The following is a 21,602-nucleotide window of genomic DNA, read 5'->3' as shown; positions in this document are numbered from 1 at the left end:
CTCATTTTTCTCTTTTGAAGGATGAATATTGGCTCAGTGTTTTATTTTGTATGCATTTCATCACACTTGCACACGGGAGTATAAAGGAGCAACAGTACAAGGTGTGCAGACAATCTTGGTTCAATAGATATTTGGTCTTCCACAGTATTGCAATTGCTTTCGACATTCTGGCCTTAATGTGGATCATGTGACATTTCCAGCGGTGAAAAAGCCAGCGAGCAGCCAGTGAGCCACACACCAGCGGCAAAGAGAGCCGCTGCGTGGAAATATGTCTTCCCGGGAGCTCGCTTCACAGTTGACAAAACACAGAGAAGGATGTAGGCAACAATTGGCAGCGACCGGCAGCTTTGCGTTAGGCGGCGAGAGGAAGAGGGGCCGCCTCGCTCCTCGCCGGAGCGCTGCGAGAGACGGCCGAGATTGCCAGCAAACAAGTGGGACGTGCTGAATAATTCATGAGAGCAAACTGAGAGCAGAAAAGTGGCTGCTTCACTTCGGGGTTCTTTTTTCTTTCTTTTTTTTTTTTTTTTTCGGGCCACGTATCCGATCGGCTCCTTTTCATGAATTCTCTGATGGGGATCGGAACCAGGAGGTGGTCATCTGAGAGGTGGGGCGGGGGGGTGCCACTCACCTCGCATTCCTTACACGAGTCCGTCGTAAAGCGACAGCGCCTGGACAATGGAGGGGTCCGCCTTGGAGCCCTCCTGGAACTCCTGCAGAGTCAGCTTCCCGTCGGCGTTCTGCGGAAGGGGGAGGAAGGAGAGACGTGAGACGGGAGGGAGGCCGCAGTGGCCTCCAGTTGATATGCCAGAGTTTCCTGCAGGAGGCGAGAGAGGCTCTGGGGGCTGCCGTGGCGCTGGCACTCTGGGTGCCTCGGCTGATGTGCGGTTTAGCGTACTTGGACGGTGGCCACTCTCTGCCAGCACAAATCACAAAGTGCTGCTGTGCAGCGCAGCGCAGCTCGTGCACACACACACACACACACGCACACGCACACGCACACACACACACACACACACACACCGCTGCAGGCTGCGTGTCGTCTTTCACCAGAAAGCACAGGAGATTCTCGAGGCAAGAAGTAGCAGGGCGTTAATGCCGAGCTGCCCCTGTATGTGATGTTTATAGACTGCAGGCAGTTAGCGGCGCTGTTACGGGCGCAGCTAGCAGGGCTAAAGGGAACAGTGTTGCATGTTAAAGCCCTCGGGGGAGCAACAAGGACTGATTCAGTCCTTGTAATGTTCAACTGGCCGTCAGAGCTGCACTTTTGCCACTGTGAGACCTTTTGACCGTGAAGATTTACTGAATGACGGCGTCTATCTGTGTCCACCCGCACCTCTGCAACTTGAGTTTTTGTTATTATCACTGTGTGTTTGTATACTGACTACGGATGGTCAATTTTTTTGAAAACTCACACAAAGCCGTATTTGAGAAAAAAAAAAATCAGTTTACACCGATACGCTGGAAACGACTGAAAACGATGTAGTACCTATGCCAGGCCTGGTGTGGCGCCGAAACTTTACTCCCTGAAGGCGGAAGACGAAGAAGAACACCTGAGGCACTCTGTGTTTAAAGAAGCAGCTCTACGCTATCAGTCACGGCTCGATGGTATCAAAGATTTGTAAGGAAGTGACGTAGATTCTTAGAAAGTCTTGTAAAATCCTGTTGACGACAAAGCTAACGTCAAAGAGGGTGGCTAACAATGATAGAGATAGGCAATGATTTTACCCTATGTAACATCCTTAGCCTCCAAAACTGTATTCTTGACCGGTACCGTAACTTGAATACTTATCCTAACTGTGACTCGGACCCCAATCCTAAACCTAACCGCCACCCGAGTCCTGATCCTAAAGCTAACCGCCATCCGAGTCCTGATCCTAAAGCTAACCGCCACCCGAGTCCTGATCCTAAACTTAACCGTTGATTGATTGATTTTATTTGATTCATGCTTGCAGTGAAGCCTGGGCTACTCGGACCCTCCATCTCTCCCGACGAGAGTTGGAAAGAATCTGCGAGACTTTGCTAGAATCTACATATCTATATCTACAATCTACAATACACCGGCTGCCAGCAGCAAGTGTGTTGCGCACGTAAATACGTCATCAACAGGAGTTTATCGTTATTATGTAGAGATGACATGTTCTTACCGTGGGGATTTTTTGGACGATATATCGCAAACGATAACGTATCGCCCATCCCTAATACTAACCTTGTCCATCATTGCAAAAATACGATCCACGCGCTTCTCTGGCGTGTTTTCTTCTTCTGGCAGCTCCACTGTGTTTCCCTACGGGACGAGATCATTACATCTCTGCACCTTCCCGAAAAAAACAACAGCAATTCCAAGACGAGCAGGGTCGGCGGGGGCTCCAACTTACCACCATCTGATATATGGCGTCAACGATGTTCAGCATCTCATCCCTCGTAATGTAGCCGTCGTTATCGAGATCGTATAATTTAAAAGCCCCTGTGGGGAAATACAGGTGACAATCAATCTCAGCTGAAATTATCATTATTATTATTTTTTTTTTACAAGGAGACAAATTTCACGTCCTAGGATGTAGGCGGGATGATTTGATAGTGCTGTGAAACTTGAAAATGCCAGAAAGAGCGACTTGCAGAGCTTGAATATTAGGAAAATGTGTTTATCTAAGAGACTGGAGTAAAATTTAATTAAGGCTCTCAAAGTGGACAAAAAAAATCTAATACGTTAAATGCAAAAGATTATTTTTCAATCGATTTCCATGGTAACAAATCACTCTGTTTCTTGTCTTTCACGGTAATGATAACAGCTCAGACAAGCAGCAGCCGGTAATTCACTTTTCTTGCTTCTTTTCAAAAGGCAACTCGGATTATTAACAAAGATCCAATTTCCTTTCGACTTTTGATCACGCAATTACAGCTCAGGTGACAAGTTTGTCTGAGGTGTTTCATTTCCGACAATCGCTAAAAAAAAATCTCCTACACGCTGCTGCTCTCTTCACAGCCTCCGTCACGACCCTTTTGTATGTAACGCATGGCCGTCAGTGCTGAATCCTGTCATTTGAACGTCAACAAAAACAGGGGAGGGTTGCCTTTTTTGCCTTACATCGCAACTTCTCGTCCAGGGTCCCCCGAGAAGTCACGGACAGGGCCTGGATGAACTCTGAGAACTCGATGCGTCCGTCCTGCGGCGAGAGCAAAGGGGGAGACGGAGAGAATCAAAATCACTCAGAGGGACAAGGCCGGGGAGGATTTTACACTTTGGCTCTTTTCATGATGTCCTTGCTGCGCTCTGCCCAAAAAAAAAAAAAAAAAAAAACGGGGCCAGGCATTTGCTCCAAGTCCGAGGCTATTTTTGCCCCGCACCTGGCTCTCTCCTGAGGCAGAGATATGTCACCTCCGGTCATTACGAAGATGGATGCTACTGGCTCCTAGCCGGAAAGTTACGCCACACACACACACACACACACACACACACACACAGAAGCACACACACACACACACACACACACACACAGACAAAACAACCACTGTGTATTCTGGGGCAAAAGATGTTTCAAACGATTCCACACCGTGTGGAGTGGGCACGGAGGATAACTCTGTCCGACGAGGTAGAAAATGTCCCCCTTCCTCTCAGCTTTGTTGGAATTTCATGCACCAAATCTCGTCACGGGGGCTGGAAATTACCAATTACCCCTCGCAAAACAATTGTGGCCTTTGCCGTTCCACTGAGAGAGCGCACTTCGTGCCGCCAAGAGAGAGGCACCTGCCCACACGGGTAATGATCATAAAGTATAAAATGGCCCGAATTTAGGCTTATTCAGCCCGACTCCTCGTAACACCTCCTCCAGAAGCAAGCAGGGAACGCGCTCAAATAAAACTCAGGTATCGCAGAGAAACAGCATTTTTATTATCGAGTACAAAGTGGCACGGTGTACAAAATTGCTTTTCCGCAAAAAGGCCTCTGGGAAATAAAAAAAAAAAAAAACATATTCAGTCTCAGGGTGTGGCTATTCTCTGTATGACACTGTCATGACCTGATGTATTCTGCAAAAAAGGACATGTTTTTGGATTGAAGACCAAACCATGACTTGGGAGCACATGGAACACATTTTTCAACCACTAGAGAGCGCACCCGAGCATTGCATGCAAACCGCTGGAAAAAGGCTTTGGGAGACCATCTTCACCTTCTTCATGCTCACCCCCTCCCCTCCTGTACACCAACAGCCACTGGGCAAGCAAGTCAAATGTGAGTGACCATGCAGGTGTATAACGCCGCAGACGTGTGAGTGTCGAGCGAACGCGCTGGACACGTTAGCTAAAGTTACACAGGATCATTTCATAAGGCTGTTATATATGGGTTGAAGGGGGCTGCGACCTTTGCTATTTTTAACATGATCGTGAAAATATGACCAGACATAAAGTTAGAAGTGTTGGAACATGCTAGCGCAGGGGTGGGCAAACTTTTTGTCTGGCGGGCCACAACGGGTTCTAAAATTTGACAGACACCAATGAATATGTACGAGGGATATGTAGAAAACATTGTCGTGTGTAGCTTTAATGTCAGTTGAAAATTAACATAAGCAAAAGTTAGAACAAAATATGTGTCTTTGAAGCCCCACGGTGTTTAGCTCTTTAATGAAATGACTCTTAAAACACTGAAAAAATGGATGAAACTACTTGCTACTACTGACTTGCTATTAATATAATTTCTTCAAGTTCGACGGGCCGGATTAAAACGTTTAACGGGCCCCATATGGCCCCTGGGCTGTAGTTTGCCCGTGCCTGTGCGAGTGTTTCATTCCACTTTGGAACGTTGGTGGGGCAACTGTTTGGATGGATGGGAGGAGGCAGAGATTTAGAGGCGTGTCAGATGATTTTCCAATAAGCTGCTTTCAGTTGTTCACACAGACTAGTTAGTCTTCCCAGAGTGCACTTTGTGATCACGTCAGCGCAGGCAGAGGTGGAAGAAAACTTGCCTATGAAAAATGTATATAAAATAAGAAACTCAAATTTGGGGGGGGGGGGAATTGTGACAGCTGGCCTCTGTCTAGTCGGAAGCTGCTTTTCCTCTGCACTCTTAAATCCTCACAGGGTGGCGGGTCGCTCCCCAAATCACACCTGGAGCCGAGCGTGATGTGCCAGACTCGCCTGTGATAGTACCTCTGTTGCTGGCTGATTGCTGTATCAGCTCGTAACCCCCCCCCCCCCCCCCCCATCCCGCCTCAGTTACATTCAAACAGAACAGCCAAGCCACTAAAAGGGGGAATTGAAACTGCCTCGGACCTTGTGTGTGAAAGGGGGCTCTAGCCGCACAGCCGGACCAACTATCCAAACAAGAGGATAAAAAAAAAATTCTGGAAATCAAAAGAGACGCCCCACCCCAGATGAAATAACACCACTAGAGCTTCACATACCAACTTTTTATTTCCTTATATCTGAACAGTAGGGGGCCGTCAGGGCCAGCCAGGACTCCTCTGCTGCAATAAACACACTCAGAAAATTAACAGTTTTCCCCTAAATATGATAATAAAGTTATTCTTCACAGTCTGTTTTCTTCATGTTATATTATCCACTTGGTTGCGCTGCTTCCATTGTTGTATGTTATGGTAGAGTTTTCATCCAATCATTTTCCAGCTAGCTTGCGTCGCGAGGTTCCATGAGATCTGCCTGAGGCCTTCACAATCAACATTATAGGCTCCGGTGTGCTGTAAGTGAACGGACCGCAGATAGTTGCGATAGCTAATCAGATTTTGAGTCTGTGTAGCGCTTTACGCTGAACTGTGATTGGATGAGCACTCGTGAGAGCCTGAAAGACTGAAGGAGGAGAAGGTAAACTGCTGAATCATCTGCAGTTTATTATGTAAATAACATGGTGCATTATTGTTTAACGCTGTCATACTGTGTCATACTCTCAAAGACAATGCAAACGATCTGTTTACTTTAATTTTCAATGAATAGTTTATTTTGTTTTTGTCTCGTTGGGGTCTTATAATGATAGCAATGCTCATTTTATTGAACAAAAGTAATTTGATCTCACAAAGCGTACTTTGCTGGACTTATTAAACTTTGTCGACTATTGTCTTAAAATTGCCATTCAATTTTGAATTTTGATAGTATTGATGGTACTTTGAGGTGTATTAATTTAGGTAGGACTCAGTACGACGTGACCGAATGCCTACACGTGAAAGGCACGGCCCGTCACTTTATCTGAACATGATGAAAATCACTAATTGACCTTTAAAGGCTTTAATTGTCCAGTGCCAGGTAACCTCCTCAGTCTGCAACTCCTGAAAATACCTGAGCATCGCCGGTCACCAACACCACAAGTTTTACCAGGGCAAACTGGCTTCAACAGTGGCACAAAAAAACATGTACACATATTGTGAAAACAGTGCACGTAAAGTTGACCACAGTCTTTTAGGCTTTTCAAGGTGCTCGCCGGATACTAAATGATCCACAACAGCTACCTGGTGCTGAGCTCAGTAGGTGAAGAAGAAAATCCCGGCTCTGTATGGCCTCGGGGTGGCTGACTTTATCTCTAGCAGACATCTCAGCGGGCAGACAGTGCTGAGGTCATACGTCGCTCATTATGCAAACCATAACAACTGTTAAGATCAATGCATTCTCTAATTATGGGGCGCATTATTAAGTTTAAGATAAAGATCTTCTTGACACAAAGCCTTGTATCAGAAGCCAATAAATCTCTAGTGGCTGTCCAGTGTCCTGTTTATCTACACTTTTGTCCTCTTAAACACATTAATGCTGACCTGCACTCTCCAAACTTTGCTCTTCGTGGGGTTCCCAGGTGGCAGAGTTGAATCCATGTGCTACTGAAGGACGTTTTAATGCCGAGACATATTGATACAAGATTCTCCTACCAGGGTTAATCCTACATCTCCGCAATCCAGGACCGAACCCCATCCTCCGAGATCACAACACAGCCCTTGTGGGATCAGCTTTGACATGCGGTAACATGAAAGAATTAGCCGTCCCACAGCCTCATGTGACCAGGCTGGGGACCAGCATGAGGAGGAGGGCAACTGTGGCTGATTATACGTCTTCCATCCACAGCTGGGGCCCTCATTTTGTTTAATTAAAACATGGAACTCCCAAAATGTGCCACATTTTCATTAGTACCCCGTGCACTACTCAGTTGTGACGGTCATCCAACATTCAACGCACTCTCCTTTCAAATAGGAAAACACTGCAAAGGGAGACGGTCACGATTTTATACCAGATTCTGAGACGGTAAGAGACACGATCAATTTTTCACAACAGTCTTGGTGGTGCTGTTTCAAAAGAAAGTGGTAGTGTGGCCGAGTGGTCTAAGGCGCTGGATTTAGGCTCCAGTCTCTCAGGAGGCGTGGGTTCAAATCCCACCACTGCCAAGCGAGCACTTATCCAAATTCAGTGCCCTGCGATTAACTGGTGACTTGTCCATGGTGTCCTCTGCCTTCGCCCTGGGATAGGCTCCAGCAGACCCCCCTCCCCCACCCGTGACCCTGAGCTCGGGAAGAAGCGGGTATGGAAGATGAATGAATATTTTAAAAGAACACGAGAAAGAGCAAAGCATCTTTATACTCCCCATTTACCCTGAGAAACCTGCACAATGCTCTCTAGACTGCCACCCAGTAAACTGAAAGAACTTTAACTGGACTATGTCAGTGGTGAACACAGCCGTCAACAACTGGCCATGTCTGTTTGGTACAATGATGAAAGAAGTTCAATTAAGCAAGTGGACACAAAGGAAATACGTTGTGATTGTAAAGAAAATGTGTTTTTTGTAGCTTCAACCATCAAATGCTACACTTCCTGGTAGCTTTGTGAAGGCATCTCATGCAGGGGAATGGCTGACATGACTGACATTTTGATTATAAATACTGGACCAAAATTTCAGGCTATTGCAAATGTAGAAAAATGAAAGGCTCAACAGGACTGGGGCACTGTTTACTTTTTGTCCATGTCCACAAGTCAGCAGAGATCATTGGCTTTTTTTCCTTGTTGACGTTTAAATGAATAAATTTGATTACCAACCTTGTTCTCATCAAATACATTGAAGACAAAGGAGGCAAACTTGGTGGGATCTCCAAAAGGGAAGAACTGCTTGTATATCTTTTGAAAGCCCACGGCATCCAGCTGCCCACTGGGACAATCTTTAATGAAGCCTTTGTACCTACGAAAACAAGCACAGAGACAGAGATTATTTCAGAGGGAGAGGAAACGACTTGCACAGAATACTAAGGTGACGCTATATGGAAATCAAGCAAGCAAGCGTTACCGATTCACTTTGAGAGCCCTGATCAAAAAGGCCGAGTGCAGAGCTATTTGTCTCACACGCAGATAAGGAGATCGCTTTACGCCAATAGCAAGCCCACGGAGGTTAACTCTAATCAGATTACTCCCTGGTATTCTTTTGATAACACGCGTGACTGATAGATAAGTCGAGGGCTTCTTCCTCTCGCCCCTGAAATTGACATCCACGGAGCGACTTAATATCTCTATTAGACTAAATACAGAAGCATTTCATAAGCAATTTCAAGTGCAGTCACTCAAAGCCAGGCGGGACTGCTTGTACGTCCACGCATGAGGGTGCAGTGGCCGTAAAGTGAAAAGACTGGAGCAGGTCACCGCAGAGAGAGAAAGGGCGGGAATGTTATCCCTCGGGGAAATAAACACTTGATACTATTTGCCAGAAAAGGGAAACGCTTGTTCAATAGAAAAGGGGCAGCAAAAAAAAAAAGCATTCCGCTTTGATCAAAGCAAAAGTGACAAGAGGTTCACACAGCAGAGAGCCACGTGTTCAAATGCAACCCAGTGAGGGTCCTTCAGATGCATCCAGGCTGTAATTACGGCCAGGAAGAGAGAGCGAGAGAGAGAGACAGAGACAGAGGGAGAAAGGACGTCTTGAAGAAGGCTGCAGCGCCTCGCTTCTCTTAAAAGTCTTTGCTTTTAATATGCCAAGGAGATCATGAATGCAGCTCTATGCAGTCGCAGCGATGGGGACCCGCTTTGAGCAGCAGACGGAAACTAACTTGGACAAAAGGAGAAATGGGAAAAGAGCAGAAACATGTACTTCTCACGTTTGTAAAGCGTAAAAAAAAAAAAAACGTAAACTGCACAACTGCACAGACTCCAATCTAAATTGCATTTAAAGTGCATAATGTATTTCATAAGCCGCAGCTGACCCATTACTACTTTAATTTGTAATGAATCACTAAGGAAACCCAACAGCCGAGTGCTGCAAATAATACCAAGGGGCATTAAAAGTGCAGTACATATTGTTCTGTTGTCATCATTTTGTATGCAGTATGTACGGCAAACATGGAATGGCATTGCTCATTGCTAAAACAGCCAAGTGAGTGTTCTAAAAGCAAACCACTGGAATAATAACCACGAAATAATAGTTTCAAAATCTTTTTTCTTTTTCTTTTTCTTTTATCATAATTCGCTGGCACGTAAGAGGGAGAATGACACTGGTTGCACCCAGCTGGCTAACCAGGTGCAGGGACTGTATAACAGACCTGTCAAGTGCAGACAGGAGCGAGCTACACGGTGGGCGATCAGGAGCGCCGGGTGCACTGCATCCATGACAGGGCTGCCATTCCTCCCATTACAAGCCAATGAGTCGTACAAGCGGTTTGGAAATTGGTCATCTCAAGGTAGAGAAACCACCAGTGTTGCCTTTTAAGATTGCTCTACCGAGAGACACGTCAACCGTGCGGTGACACGCGGCTCCTCAACAAGAATTCACGGTGGATAAATGAAGAGTGCAGGGCGGAGACGTGCACGCTGCAGACGAGGAGCTTGACAGAAAATGTACTTTGGCTGCAGTAGCAGGCGGAAATTTCCTTTCCCGTCTTGTAATGTGCATATAATATGCCCGAGCTAGATTTGCCTGTACTTCATGAAATAATCAGAATCCGAGCGACTCCCCTGCCCTGCTTTGCCTCGCATGCCCAGAGACATGTTAGAGGAGAGGGGCTACTGAAAGTGTGTGTTATGGCCCGGTCCTTGAAAACGCAGGCTCTCTCGCAGGACAGGGGGTGACTCAGAGCCCTTAAGAGCCGTTCAAAGGAATCAAATGGGTCGTGAAAATCGCTGCGCTATTAGTGCCTAATCGTCTCTTCCCCGAGAGAGAATCAAACTGTTTATTTTTTCAACTCTGCATAATGTACATTGTGGGAGGACGACTGCCAAACATCACGGCAGCTTGTCCCTGAACAACCTTTGAAATCTGTGCTTACTTCAGCTGACCTTAAACTGTACTTGAATGCCGGTTCAGACAACAAGACACACAGCGACAGCGACACCGGCGCACACTGGCTGGTTTGCTAGCTGGAGCTAATTTAGCTAATTTAGCTAAATTAGCTGCTAACCCTGGCATTAAGGCAGTAGTTTCCTGTGTTCTTAAACTCCAGCAGAGCCAGACGCAAATGTCAGCAATTTTAAAGATTTGACACAGCACCCCCTAGAGACAGAATTGTTTATCACAGCATTTTAAAAATATCAGAGCAACTCTGAGGTTATGGAACATGAATGAACACACATAACAATGATTATGTTTTTATCTGCTCTTCTGTAGTAAAACATCTTTTCATTTGGGAAAATTAATACAATATGTTGATGATTCATTAATTAGCGTTCATTTTTAGGTGCAAAAACCAAAAATCTCTCAGGGTAAAAGTATTAAGACTTTACATACATGATATTTCAATAGAGTTGCTTTCATACTGCTGTACTCTGAAATGAAATGATGATTTCTATGCGGCTCTACAATAAAAGGGGCGACTTATCCAGGTTGCCTTCGCCCCGAAGACAGCTGGAATACTTCCAGCACCCAAACTGCAACTCTGTGCAGGAGAAGCAGGTATTGAGAATGAATGAACGAACAAATGATGGAAGGACTTGCATATGCAAACGCTTTTCTGTTTTACGATGTAAATGATACCCAGGCCTTGTCAGCCAGCTCATAGACATGACTCGACTGGGCATGAAGAGCCTTGTTTGGCTCTCTACAAACAGGGCTCAACGGCACATTTCACATTAAAGCAATACAAACACATTCCCAGTGAAACTTGAAGGATCAGCAGCGCAAACATTTTTCGCTCAACGTGAGCGACTCATCCGAGTCGTGATGAGAATCACCTTCCTTTGTCGGGAACACGCTGTGTGCGAGAGGCCTGATTCGGTGATGCTGGCGCCGAGGCACTCAGTCAAGCTGCGTTCGAGGTAGCGCAATAAAGCGACGTGAGAACGCGCGGCTCCGGACGTCGCAGGGGAGCGAGTGCGGAGGTGATGATGTCATTCCGAGCTGGCATCGACTGACTCGCGGCTGCTTGGCATCCGCCGGTGGTTCGCGAAAGTGTTGCGCAGGATGTCTCCAGTCCCTCCCGCCTCGCTGGCGGTTTTGCTATTGATTTGAGGTGGGCCTGGAGCATACTAATGGCTGCACCCTTAGAGGACAATCAGCGAGGGGAACAAATTTAATGCGCGATGCAGGCGTTTCTCTTCCTCCCTCCCCTAATTCCGCCGCGCCTGTGCTCTAATTACACGCCATCTGGCATTTCCCCTGGTAAAACTCCCTCTCGTCCCTCACACCCGGCCCGCGTTGATTGCCGCCGATCTTCCAAAGTGAGGACTGGAGCGGAAGTTTCCCGCGAGAGGCGATGGCGAGCTCGCCGGGGGTAGGAGGAGGGTTCTGTTCTGCCCGAGCGCTTGCAGATTCTCCGAACCTGCCACCACATCCAGTGATGCCACTGCTGCTGCTGCTGCTGCTGCTGCTGCTGCTGCTGCTGCGTGGCTCTGAATGTGCCCTCGCTCCTGCTCCTCCCAAAAAAAAGAAAAAAAAGAAAAAAAAGCAACCCATAACACGGGACAAGAACAGCGACTGGCTCTCGAGGCACGGCTCTTTTCATGCATGCCAAATTAGGTCATGAAATTCAGAACCGAGGAGAAGGAGAAGTGAAGTGTGAACGTGGAGGAAGACGATCGCTTTATTACAAAAGCCCCCTCCGATGACAATGCGATATTTTTATTCCTTTATTTATATATTTGTTTCCGAAGAAGACAACAGCGGCAAACAAAAGTGATGACTACACTGGCGCCTGAATCATCTCGGTAAATAAAGACGCGCTTGCCTGTCTCTGATTGCCTGCGCCAGTGGCCGTCGTGTGCCAAAGCCGTCACGCAAATAGTCAGGACGCACGGCGGAGCGGTGACGATCAATCTCACCAAGTGCCTGTGGTTCAAACATTATTTATCAGTGGTGGGACGTCAGGGCCAGCAAGCCTAGGAATGCTGGCCTAAGGGCCTGCAGTTATTCTCCTTCGCCTATTTAATAACGGCGTAGTTGCTCTGCTTTCAGCGTTGTATGCGAAGGTAGAGTTTTCATCCAATCATTTTCCAGCCAGCTTTGTGTTGTCAGGTTCTGCAGAATTTAACTTTGGCCGGCAGATTCCACGTTGCCGGACCTTGCCCATCCGCTGCAAGTGATCGGACCACAGTCACTTGCGATAGTTAATTCGGATCTGAGGTCTGCAACGCCGACATCACTGAGAGCCTGAAAGACTTAACTGAAACGGCGGATCGCCAAACTACGACGACGAATCCACGACGGCAGAAGAAGGTGAAGGTAAAGATTTAGTGGCCGAAAACCATCTGCACATTACAATGTAAAGGAATAACGTGGGGAATTGGTGCGGCAGTTGTGCCAACATGTTCAACTGTTTGGCTGTTGTGTATTCTCAAAAACAACTAATGGCAAATAATTGGCTTACTCTTATTTTCAATGAGTTGTTTGTTTAGTTATTGCCTCATTGGTGTCTTACATGAAATGGCAACAATGCACAGTTTATTGGACAAACTTGTTTGAGGACTTTGTCGACTAATCAACATAAACTTTGACAGTAACTGTGATCTTAGTTTCCGACTCTTAATTGTGAATGCATATTGCTTATTGATATTAAACGCTCCAGAAATTAAGTGTTGCTCGACTAGCCGATATTAAGCTGACGTACTGCCCAAGTTGATTCTGTATAGATTCTCACACATTAGTGTCTTATTTATAGTACCATGAGGTGTATTAATTCAGGCAGGGCTAAGTAGTACATCACTGACGGCCAAGGCCGTAATATAATGGTAATATAATTGTAGTAATGTGGTAGTTGATGATGTTTAATAGCTGCATATAATATCTTGTTTTAATGCATTTTGATGAAGACTGCAATGAGATGTGAAGTGAATGAGGGGAGGTTTGAATAAGTTTTGTACGTCTTCTGACTCGTTTTTAAGCATATTTAAGTTTCTGGATGTTTGTTTTCTTTGAGTATTAGGCTGGTAATTTTTTTATTACTTATTTTATTATTGTTATTTGTGGGGGTTTTTTATGCTTAGATAAAGAATTCCATTCAATTCAAAAAGATGTGAAATGCACAGCTGTTTTCATATAAATGCACCTTTACATGCAGAAAAAACACACGCACTGAATGGACGCAATGCCTCCGCGAACCCCTGGGGTCCTGCAGAGGTGCGGCCTATGCAGGAAGATCAGCGCCCGTGTGGAGTCTGGAGCAAGGAATCTGACATGCACAATGAATAATGGGCAAGCTTAGGGAGGCTCTGTGGGCCATACATGAGAGGCTGGGCTGGAGAGAAGAACATTATTGCAGACTTAAGATTTATTCATTGGGTTCCCCATCCTTGTCACACACTGCGATAACACTCAGTTTAAGAGTGGGATTAAATCCAAAGATTTAAAACCCACCACCAGGGGCAATCAAACTGTTTTGGATTTCAATTTTCGGGGAGCTCATGTCGTCCATCTTTTCATTGAGCAGCCGGGGCAACTGGTCAATAAATATACCACACCTTTGTAAAAAAAAAAATACATTTCAGCAGAAAAGCTAATTAAGATGAGTGAATTGGCAAATGATTTGCATACACTTAACTAAAAAAAAAAATACTAAATGACGCTAGAGCAGCAAGGTCGCAGAGGAATGCAGGAATGCATGGCAGGGTTGCTACTATCAGTGTTATCAGCCTGGTAAGGGCTTCAAAGTCATTCTATTTTCAGAACTTATCTGTCCGTGGGGCTGAGTGAGGGAGATGGCTTCAAATAGACTATCAAACAAAGAGTAAACATGCTGGTTCCACAATCTCAGGGGAAAAAAAACACCATGTCAAAGCTGATTGTACAATTGGGCCAAAAAATATGAGCCCTGATCGCGACACCATTTTGATTAAGAAAAAAAAAAAAAAAAAAAAGAGTATGACATTAGGAATGGAACACTTCCATTAAATATGAGAAGAAGAAGAGACGCACTCACCATTGTTGCACCTCTTTCTCCGTGACTGCAAGAGAAATGAAGAGTGACTTTAGCACAGGAGAAGAGACTGCATGTCAATTTTTAACAAAAGTCAGTTGGAATTAAAAAGTGACTTTATTCATCATTTCGGTTAGTTCCTTTAAAAAAACAAAAAAAAAAAACAAAAAAAACTTCAAACTCAGAGATGAGTTTGTAGAGTGTTAGCTTGCTGCAACTCCTACTGAACATCACGAATAACAACCCCTCCCGGACTGCGTAACCCCAAAAGATTTGCGTAAGTATAAAGCGCAGAGCAGCGAAAAGACAAACAAGGCAAAGGGAGTAAAGGTCAACTGCAGATCTAAGGAGAACATTTAGTAGGCAGGATGTGTTATCATGCATGCACAAAAACTGCCGGGCGCCAGCGTCTAATTAACCAACACCCTTGCTGCCCCCCCCCCCCCCCCCCCCCGTGTCCTCACCCACTCTCTCTGTCTCTCTCTCTTTCTCTCTCAAGTAAAAGCAATTTTCATCCTCTCAGCTCTGGGGGGGGGGTACTAATGAAAATAAGGGCTGGAAATCGATAGTGGTGGCTCAAACCGGGAGGTCCTTGGAGACAGAGAGTGAGAGGCCGTCTCAAATCATACCGCCCCAGGTCTGAGGATGGCCGCCGCTGCCTCGCAGGGGCCTCAGCCGACAGCACCCGGCTTATGAATCCAAACAGCTCGCAAGTTAATCAATAGTGTCCCCACTTCACTGCTTAACCTTGATCGTCAGGAAAACCGACGGCAGCAACGTTCGCTAAGGGGTCGCTTACCTTGTAAAGGGCGTCACGTATATTGACTATTCTTAGCATGTTATATTTGCCCCAGACATATTATTCTGGCTCGCACCCAGCTAGATTCTATTCATGTCGGCTGATCAGTTAACATTTAGGCAAAGGCTTTACTTGCTTCTGAACAGGCTGCCATGTACGTTCGCCGGCCATTTCTTTGGGAAGAATGTCAAATAGCCGATAGCACGAAATGCTAATCGGGGATTCGCACGGCGACGGCTCCACATTTAGACTCGCAGACGCGGCGAAGGCGACCTGCTGAAGTTCAAGGGAGGAGTTGCAGCTCGGAAAGTGGCCAGTCAGTACATGCAGCGGCTAACTTTTAGACTCTTATCTTATAGAAGTCTCTTCTTTTGCTCCAACTCATCAGATGTTTTAATTTGTTTGAGTCTTTTTGCCCCGTCCAAGGGGACACGGCGAAATGTGACGAGTGCAAAAGGTTTCGCCAAAAAGAAGCCCAGTCTGCTGAATGTTGCCATCCTATTCCAGAAGCACGGGTAGATTCATTTAGGCACATAAATTACCATCTTATCATCATGTGCAGCGAAAATATGCAGGTAACAATTGTCACATAAATAATTAAAAATGACACGTGTTTACAATGCAGGCTAACTGATACCTCTGAAATATTAAACAGACATCTGCCAGTTGTGCCTCGAAGGTAAATAATGGCAGCCGAGATCACTGTGAAGGTTTAGGCACTGAAATTAAAAGTTGAAAGTAGAAAAGACAGCACAAAAAAAAGTAATATGAGGACTGATGAAGGGCCTGCACCACATTCTTCCTTCCCTGCGTTTTCATGTCTTTTGAATTGAGTGTTTAATCTTACAATACATTAATGCTTATTTTGAGACACACAAACACACACAAATATGTGTATACTTTTGTAAAGGTTGTGATTAAGGCTAAAAGTATGAAAAAATATGAAAATGATGGGCCATTTGATCTGGTTTGCAGTATTTTTAACAGCTACACATCTGTCACATCTGACAACTTAATAGCTAATAAGTGTCTATCATCACTGCTGTGGCATCTTTATGTATCTAAAGATGTTTGGATAAAGGAACTGTATTATAGCCTGTTCAAAACAGGCTTGCATTCATAGATTGCCCAAGGCAGGGGGTGGGCAGACTTTTTGACTGGTGGGGCCACAATGGGTTCTAAAATGTGACAGAGGGGCTGAAGCAACAGCATATTGATGGAGTGTTTTTGGTGAGCCACCTCATAGGAGGAAAAAAAAAACAATCATGGGATATGTATAAAACATGCTCTTTAACGTCTATCGTAAATTAACAAAGCATGACAGCAAACTATGTGTCTATGAAGCTCCACTGTATTTAGCTTTTTATAAAAAATGACTTGGATGACATGCAGCTATTTTCTCCTACTTATTCACTATTAATATAACTTCCGCATTAAAATGCTTTCTTTTGCCTCATCCACTTTTCAGAAAACGCGCTGCCCAAATCAGCCCTTTGTGATGTCACAAAGGCCACTGTGACACATCTTAGCGACAGCGGCCCCAGACAGGTTGTCCATTCTGCCCCCTGAGAGGGCCTGACAGTTGCCTTCCTTTCAATTCTCTCCCAGACAGTGAAGCTGTGTGTCATTACTCTGGCTAGCTGCTCGCGGAAAAAAACAGTGCCAGCCTCACCTGTAGTTTAAAAGGGTGCAAGTGGAAACATTAAAGACTCGTCTGGCTTCACATGGGAAGAGCAGCAGTCCAATAAAAGTCTCTGCAGGATGTAGCCGAGGCCTCTCTAATAGGACAATGATTTTGTTTGTTGTCAAAGCCACAGAGAGGCGAGTAGCAACTATGTGCAAAGTCAAAGTGCTCTCGTAGCCCCTGGAGGGTGAACAGGCTATGCAACCTCATACTCTCCTGTTTAGGGATGATTATTACATTATTGTCCCATATCACTGACTGGTTTATGTAATCACTTTTATTAAATGGAAGCCATGGCAAGTTGCCTCGGTTTCGGACCACATTGACTTTTGAGGCCAATTTAATGGAAGCTTGGCTCTGCCGACTCCTGTGAGATTGAGCCTGACTTTTATTGCCCTGGAAAGGACCACGCGATAGGTTTCCAGGTAAACTGCCGAGCAGAGGACTGTGGGAAATGTAGGCTAAAATACTTCAGCCGCCTATGATCGGCAAACTTCAAAGTAATTCTGCATTAGCGCTCAAGAAGTTCATAGAACTTAAAGGAGGGTAAACATTTTAACGTCTTTTTTTCTTGACATACAGTAGGTAGCACAGCCAGGAATAAACTCAACTTCTGGTTTATTTCTCTCAAGCAAAGCAACTTTATTTATGGTCGGAGATAAGCCACCTGAGCCGGGCCCTGCCGCTGGTCTGGCCCCCTACTAATCACAGTACCACATCATCTTTATTTCTGGTACTTGATTAACTCAGGTGGAAAAAAAAATATATCCATGAGATCATTATTTTTCATCCTAGACTTCACAAATCCCTGAGAAGCAATCTTGCAGGATCCATTCCATATTCCTATCAGCGTTCATCCTTCACCCACAGTCACAGTGGGGGATGGAAGCCTCCCCCTGCTGTCTTAAAACCAGGCTACTCCCTGGACAAGTCACCGGTTCATCACAGGGTCATCCCAAAAAAACTTTGTGGATTTCTATAAATCAGCACAATTAACCCTCTGTTTACAGCTTCCCAGAGAAATGCTTCGTTTTAGCTTCTACCTGACGCTTTGTTTTATTAGACAGGTGAGAGATTAAAGATTAAGGATTAAATCTAAAATACATTTGGCAATGGCTACTAGGGTATTTTAAAGGACTTGAACTGGACGGCCACAATTTTGAGGTATCTCCACAAGAGGGAGCATTTTACTCAAAAAATCTCATCCACTAACTTTTATTCTCTAAGCTGTAGTTGCAACTGTAGTGAGTATTAAGTTAGTAGCAACGGCAAAAGGGTTTCTTATGAGGTCAATTGAATATTCTGAATTGTCCATAGGTGTGCCTGTGAGTGTGAATGGTTGTCTGTGTCTATGTGGCCCTGCGATGAACTGGCGACTTGTCCAGGGTGTCACCCTGCCTTCGCCCTAAGACAGCTGGGATAGGCCTGAATTGGAATAAGCGGGTATAGAAGATGGATGGATGGATGGGTTTGATACCTCTTCCCGATCAATATACTTTATGACGGCAGATGTTAAAATCAATCTATTTTATTATATTGTGATTCAAATCAGGATTTCCTGCAAATTGTGTTTGTTGGATTCCCGTCCATTGCCGCCACATCATTGGCACAGACATTGTATTTGGCTTTATTTTTGATCCACCTCAATGAAGTGGAGCCACACTCAAGACTTCTTCATGACACTGTCTTCATGTCTTTTCATTCTAGCTTCAACAAAAAGTGGCACTTATCTTCAGTTCACTCCTCTATAATGTTACTTAAGATATTGACGCATACTGTATGCCAAATGATTACTGGCTCACCGCAGCTCAGATCTACTTTATTGGATGTTGGTTATTGGATATTGATTCATTTTGTCTATATCTGACTGTATCAGATAATTTCGGACGGTGCTACAAATGGATCCCAAATGGTTGCAAGCGCTGAGCCCTAAACCGCTTACAAACATTTTTTAAGAAGTAAAACTGTAATATGTTATGCAGTATTTAATTTTTGGCCAACCCCTGTCACAACCTGATTGATTAAAAAATACATATATTCTAGTAACACTGTACCATCTGTATAGTCTGATGGTATTTTCTCCCTGTTAGAGCCTTTTTACCCAAACCCATACATGGACAGCTAAACAAGAATGTGACAACCACGCCAGCGGAAGCCACTCCAACATATGCTGCATCGCCCTCAGGGTGCAGCAATCGAGGACAGGAATTGCTGACATGAATGCAGACAGAACATTTTTGGATCACACTTTGTCCTCCAGTGAATTAAGAACACAGGATGTGGCTGCTAGCCCAAAACATCCTCCTGTTGAAACATCCAGGGGCTGATGTGTTATCATATCTAACATACCAAGTGGACCTGGCTGGTCTGGTAGCAAGCTAGCCTGAACAGACATCATTGGAGTATGACACACGGACACACACTGCAGAGGGCTAAGCAGCCAAGCACATTTCCCAACATCGTGTCACTACTACTATGTTGATGCTATACACTTACATTCTGACTGTTATGTTAGAATCTGCATCTTTCAAACTAACACAAGGCTACACCTCTACTACAGTCCAAAACGGGGCGGCGCAAATCTAAGATGGCACCACTGGTTCTTCAGTCAGCAAACACAGTCACACAGAGTCATTTTCCACACCCGGCTTCCACCGCCACTGAAACGCAGAGGGAGGCATAGACGTGGAAAAATATAAGAAGTCCCCAATCTGTCAAGAACAGGAAGCGGAGTGGTGGCTAAAATGGCAGACAAGGCTCCTCGTGGGAGAGCAAAAGAGAGGAGGCGAAAGGATGAAGGAAAGGCAGAAATGATGAAAGTCTCGAGTGTGGCAACAAGGGAGAGTGATCACGCTGGGAGAAGAAGCTCGGTGCCCCTCTCAGCGATGCTAACCAGATAAGATCCTAATTATACTATTCCATTCCGTGCTCAAAGAGGGCAATTAGGGGATGGAGTGAGGGAGAAAGGGGGAAAGGCGAGTGGCGATGGAGAGCGGACAGGGCGGCGGGAGAGCAGCCCGGCCCAGCACGCAGCCCAATCTTCCTGCACAGCAATTTCCTGCCACACATCAGCCTTGCTCGGAGGGACCCACCGCACAAATAACACCGTCATTAAGAAGCCAATGGATGTCAAATCCCACCCACACCTGCACGCTGTACCGCTCGAATAACAACGCAGCGGCGCTCTAGAAATAACTTGCAGAGCGATTAATAAAGCCACTTCGGAGGACGAGTCGGGGCGCTGGCGAAGTGTGGGAGGTAAACAAATACATCTGAGCGCGAGATTAGCAATTTTCCGCGGCTGTTTCGAAGAGAAAAGGACCCTGAACGCACGGTCTCTCAGTAAGTTCGCAGGAAGGGAGCAGATCCGTGTCCAAGTTGCGTTCCCAGGCTCCAGGGTTCGGGTTCGGCAGCCACAGTCACGCTAAGCGTTCTTGTGGCGACGGCGTCCGTGACCTCAACACGTGCGTGTGGCATGGCATTAATACATTGACACTGTTGGTATTCTCTGTCTCAGTGCAGATTAGCTTATATCAAACGTGAAAGCGGAAAAAAACGGTTTAGAATTTCAATATATCGCCAAAGTGAGGGTTTTATTATCTACCGTGTGGCAAAAAAAAAATTGCAGCATTAAAGAGTCTGTCCTCCGCCGACTGTGGCAGGGACATTTTCTTACTCCCGCACAGTCCAAATGAACAGCTTCTGCACGTCAAACACAAGCTAGAAAAAAACAACAACAAAAAAACCACACAGGACAATACTTACAGTATGTTTTCCGTGTCAGCTCTTCCACAACCTCCGGCTTGAGTTTGCTGTTTGATTTACCCATCGTGATCTTGAGCTCTCCTCCACACCTCCAAATCCACTTTGGCACCGAGCACCTGTTACTACCTCCTCGCCGGTCTGCTCGTCTGCCAAAAACACACACAAACCAAGAGCAGTTCAGGTGCAATGACACAGGAGGGGGAACAAGGGAAACACACTACTGTTTTTGCCTTCTGACGGAGGGAAAACAAGACCCGGGTCAGGCTGGCGGTCTGAAGCCAAATCCCTGACGGGGCCCCTCGACTGAAGCCAGGTGTGCCGAGTCTATCTGAGAGCCGCTGAGTGGCTGTCAAGACAGCCTCGCGTCTTCACAGCGGAGTGTCGCTCGGATCCGTTGCTACCTTTCGTCCTTGGATACAAGAGTCACTCGGTGGCTGGGCTGAGCACGCTCCCTCTCTCCGTCTCTCCCTCCCTCCCTCACAGTCAGCCTCTGTTCTTCTCACTCCTCCCGCCCCTCCTTTCCCACCGCTATCTCTATCGCTCGGCCCCAACTTAATGGAGAAGAATCCTCCCTTTTGACAGTCGCGATAAGGAGGTGCGCAAACCCAAAGACAATTCAATTCATTATGGTTCAGGGAGTGGAAGCTAAAGGATTGCTTTTATTTATTTATTTTTAAAAGAGGAAAAACTTCATCCACGTAGTTCTACAGTCCTAGACGCCAGCTGAAAAGAGGTCTGCTCTTGCTTTTTTTTTTCTTCCTTTTTTTATAAATAAAATAAAAATAAGTGCAAGCAAGCTGTCTTTGCAGGCTTATAGGCAGGATTTGAGGAGTGACAGTTTTCTTTTCTTCTCCGTTCTGACTCATAACTCTCCCCTCCTTCCAGGCCTCACGACAGCATGGCGCGCTGATTTCTTTCTCTCCGTCACAGCGGGCAGGAGATGAGGGATGATGATGGAATTTCTTTGGATCCGAGCACAGCAAACGGCATGCGCCCGACGCCCATAACCACAGCTGCTGGCAAAAACCACAGAGAGAGAGAGAGAGAGAGA

General features: G+C 45.7%; 1 protein-coding gene and 1 non-coding gene across 3 annotated transcripts in view; one reads left to right on the top strand and one right to left on the bottom strand.

The window, feature by feature from the left end:
• Positions 1–21,602, bottom strand: part of LOC142902179 (neuronal calcium sensor 1) — a 31,329-nt gene that overhangs the window by 2,756 nt on the left and 6,971 nt on the right. For both annotated transcript variants that reach the window (XM_076047044.1, XM_076047043.1), the window contains exons 3-9: positions 20,552–20,697; positions 14,307–14,331; positions 8,017–8,155; positions 3,086–3,164; positions 2,376–2,464; positions 2,207–2,284; positions 629–737 (exon numbers count right to left, since the gene is read on the bottom strand). In XM_076047044.1, coding sequence (XP_075903159.1) covers positions 639–737; positions 2,207–2,284; positions 2,376–2,464; positions 3,086–3,164; positions 8,017–8,155; positions 14,307–14,331; positions 20,552–20,615 — 573 coding nt within the window. In that variant the 5' untranslated portion in view covers positions 20,616–20,697 and the 3' untranslated portion in view covers positions 629–638. The remainder of the gene's footprint in view (positions 1–628; positions 738–2,206; positions 2,285–2,375; positions 2,465–3,085; positions 3,165–8,016; positions 8,156–14,306; positions 14,332–20,551; positions 20,698–21,602) is intronic.
• trnal-uag (transfer RNA leucine (anticodon UAG)) lies at positions 7,289–7,370 on the top strand. The gene has a single exon. It is a non-coding gene; the product is annotated as a tRNA-Leu (tRNA).

Source organism: Nelusetta ayraudi, unplaced genomic scaffold (assembly GCF_046127955.1).
Source record: "Nelusetta ayraudi isolate G7.1 ecotype Tasmania unplaced genomic scaffold, CSIRO-AGI_Nayr_v1 ptg000092l, whole genome shotgun sequence".
In the NCBI taxonomy this organism is placed as follows: Eukaryota; Metazoa; Chordata; class Actinopteri; order Tetraodontiformes; family Monacanthidae; genus Nelusetta; species Nelusetta ayraudi.
This window is presented reverse-complemented; position numbering and strand designations above follow the sequence as displayed.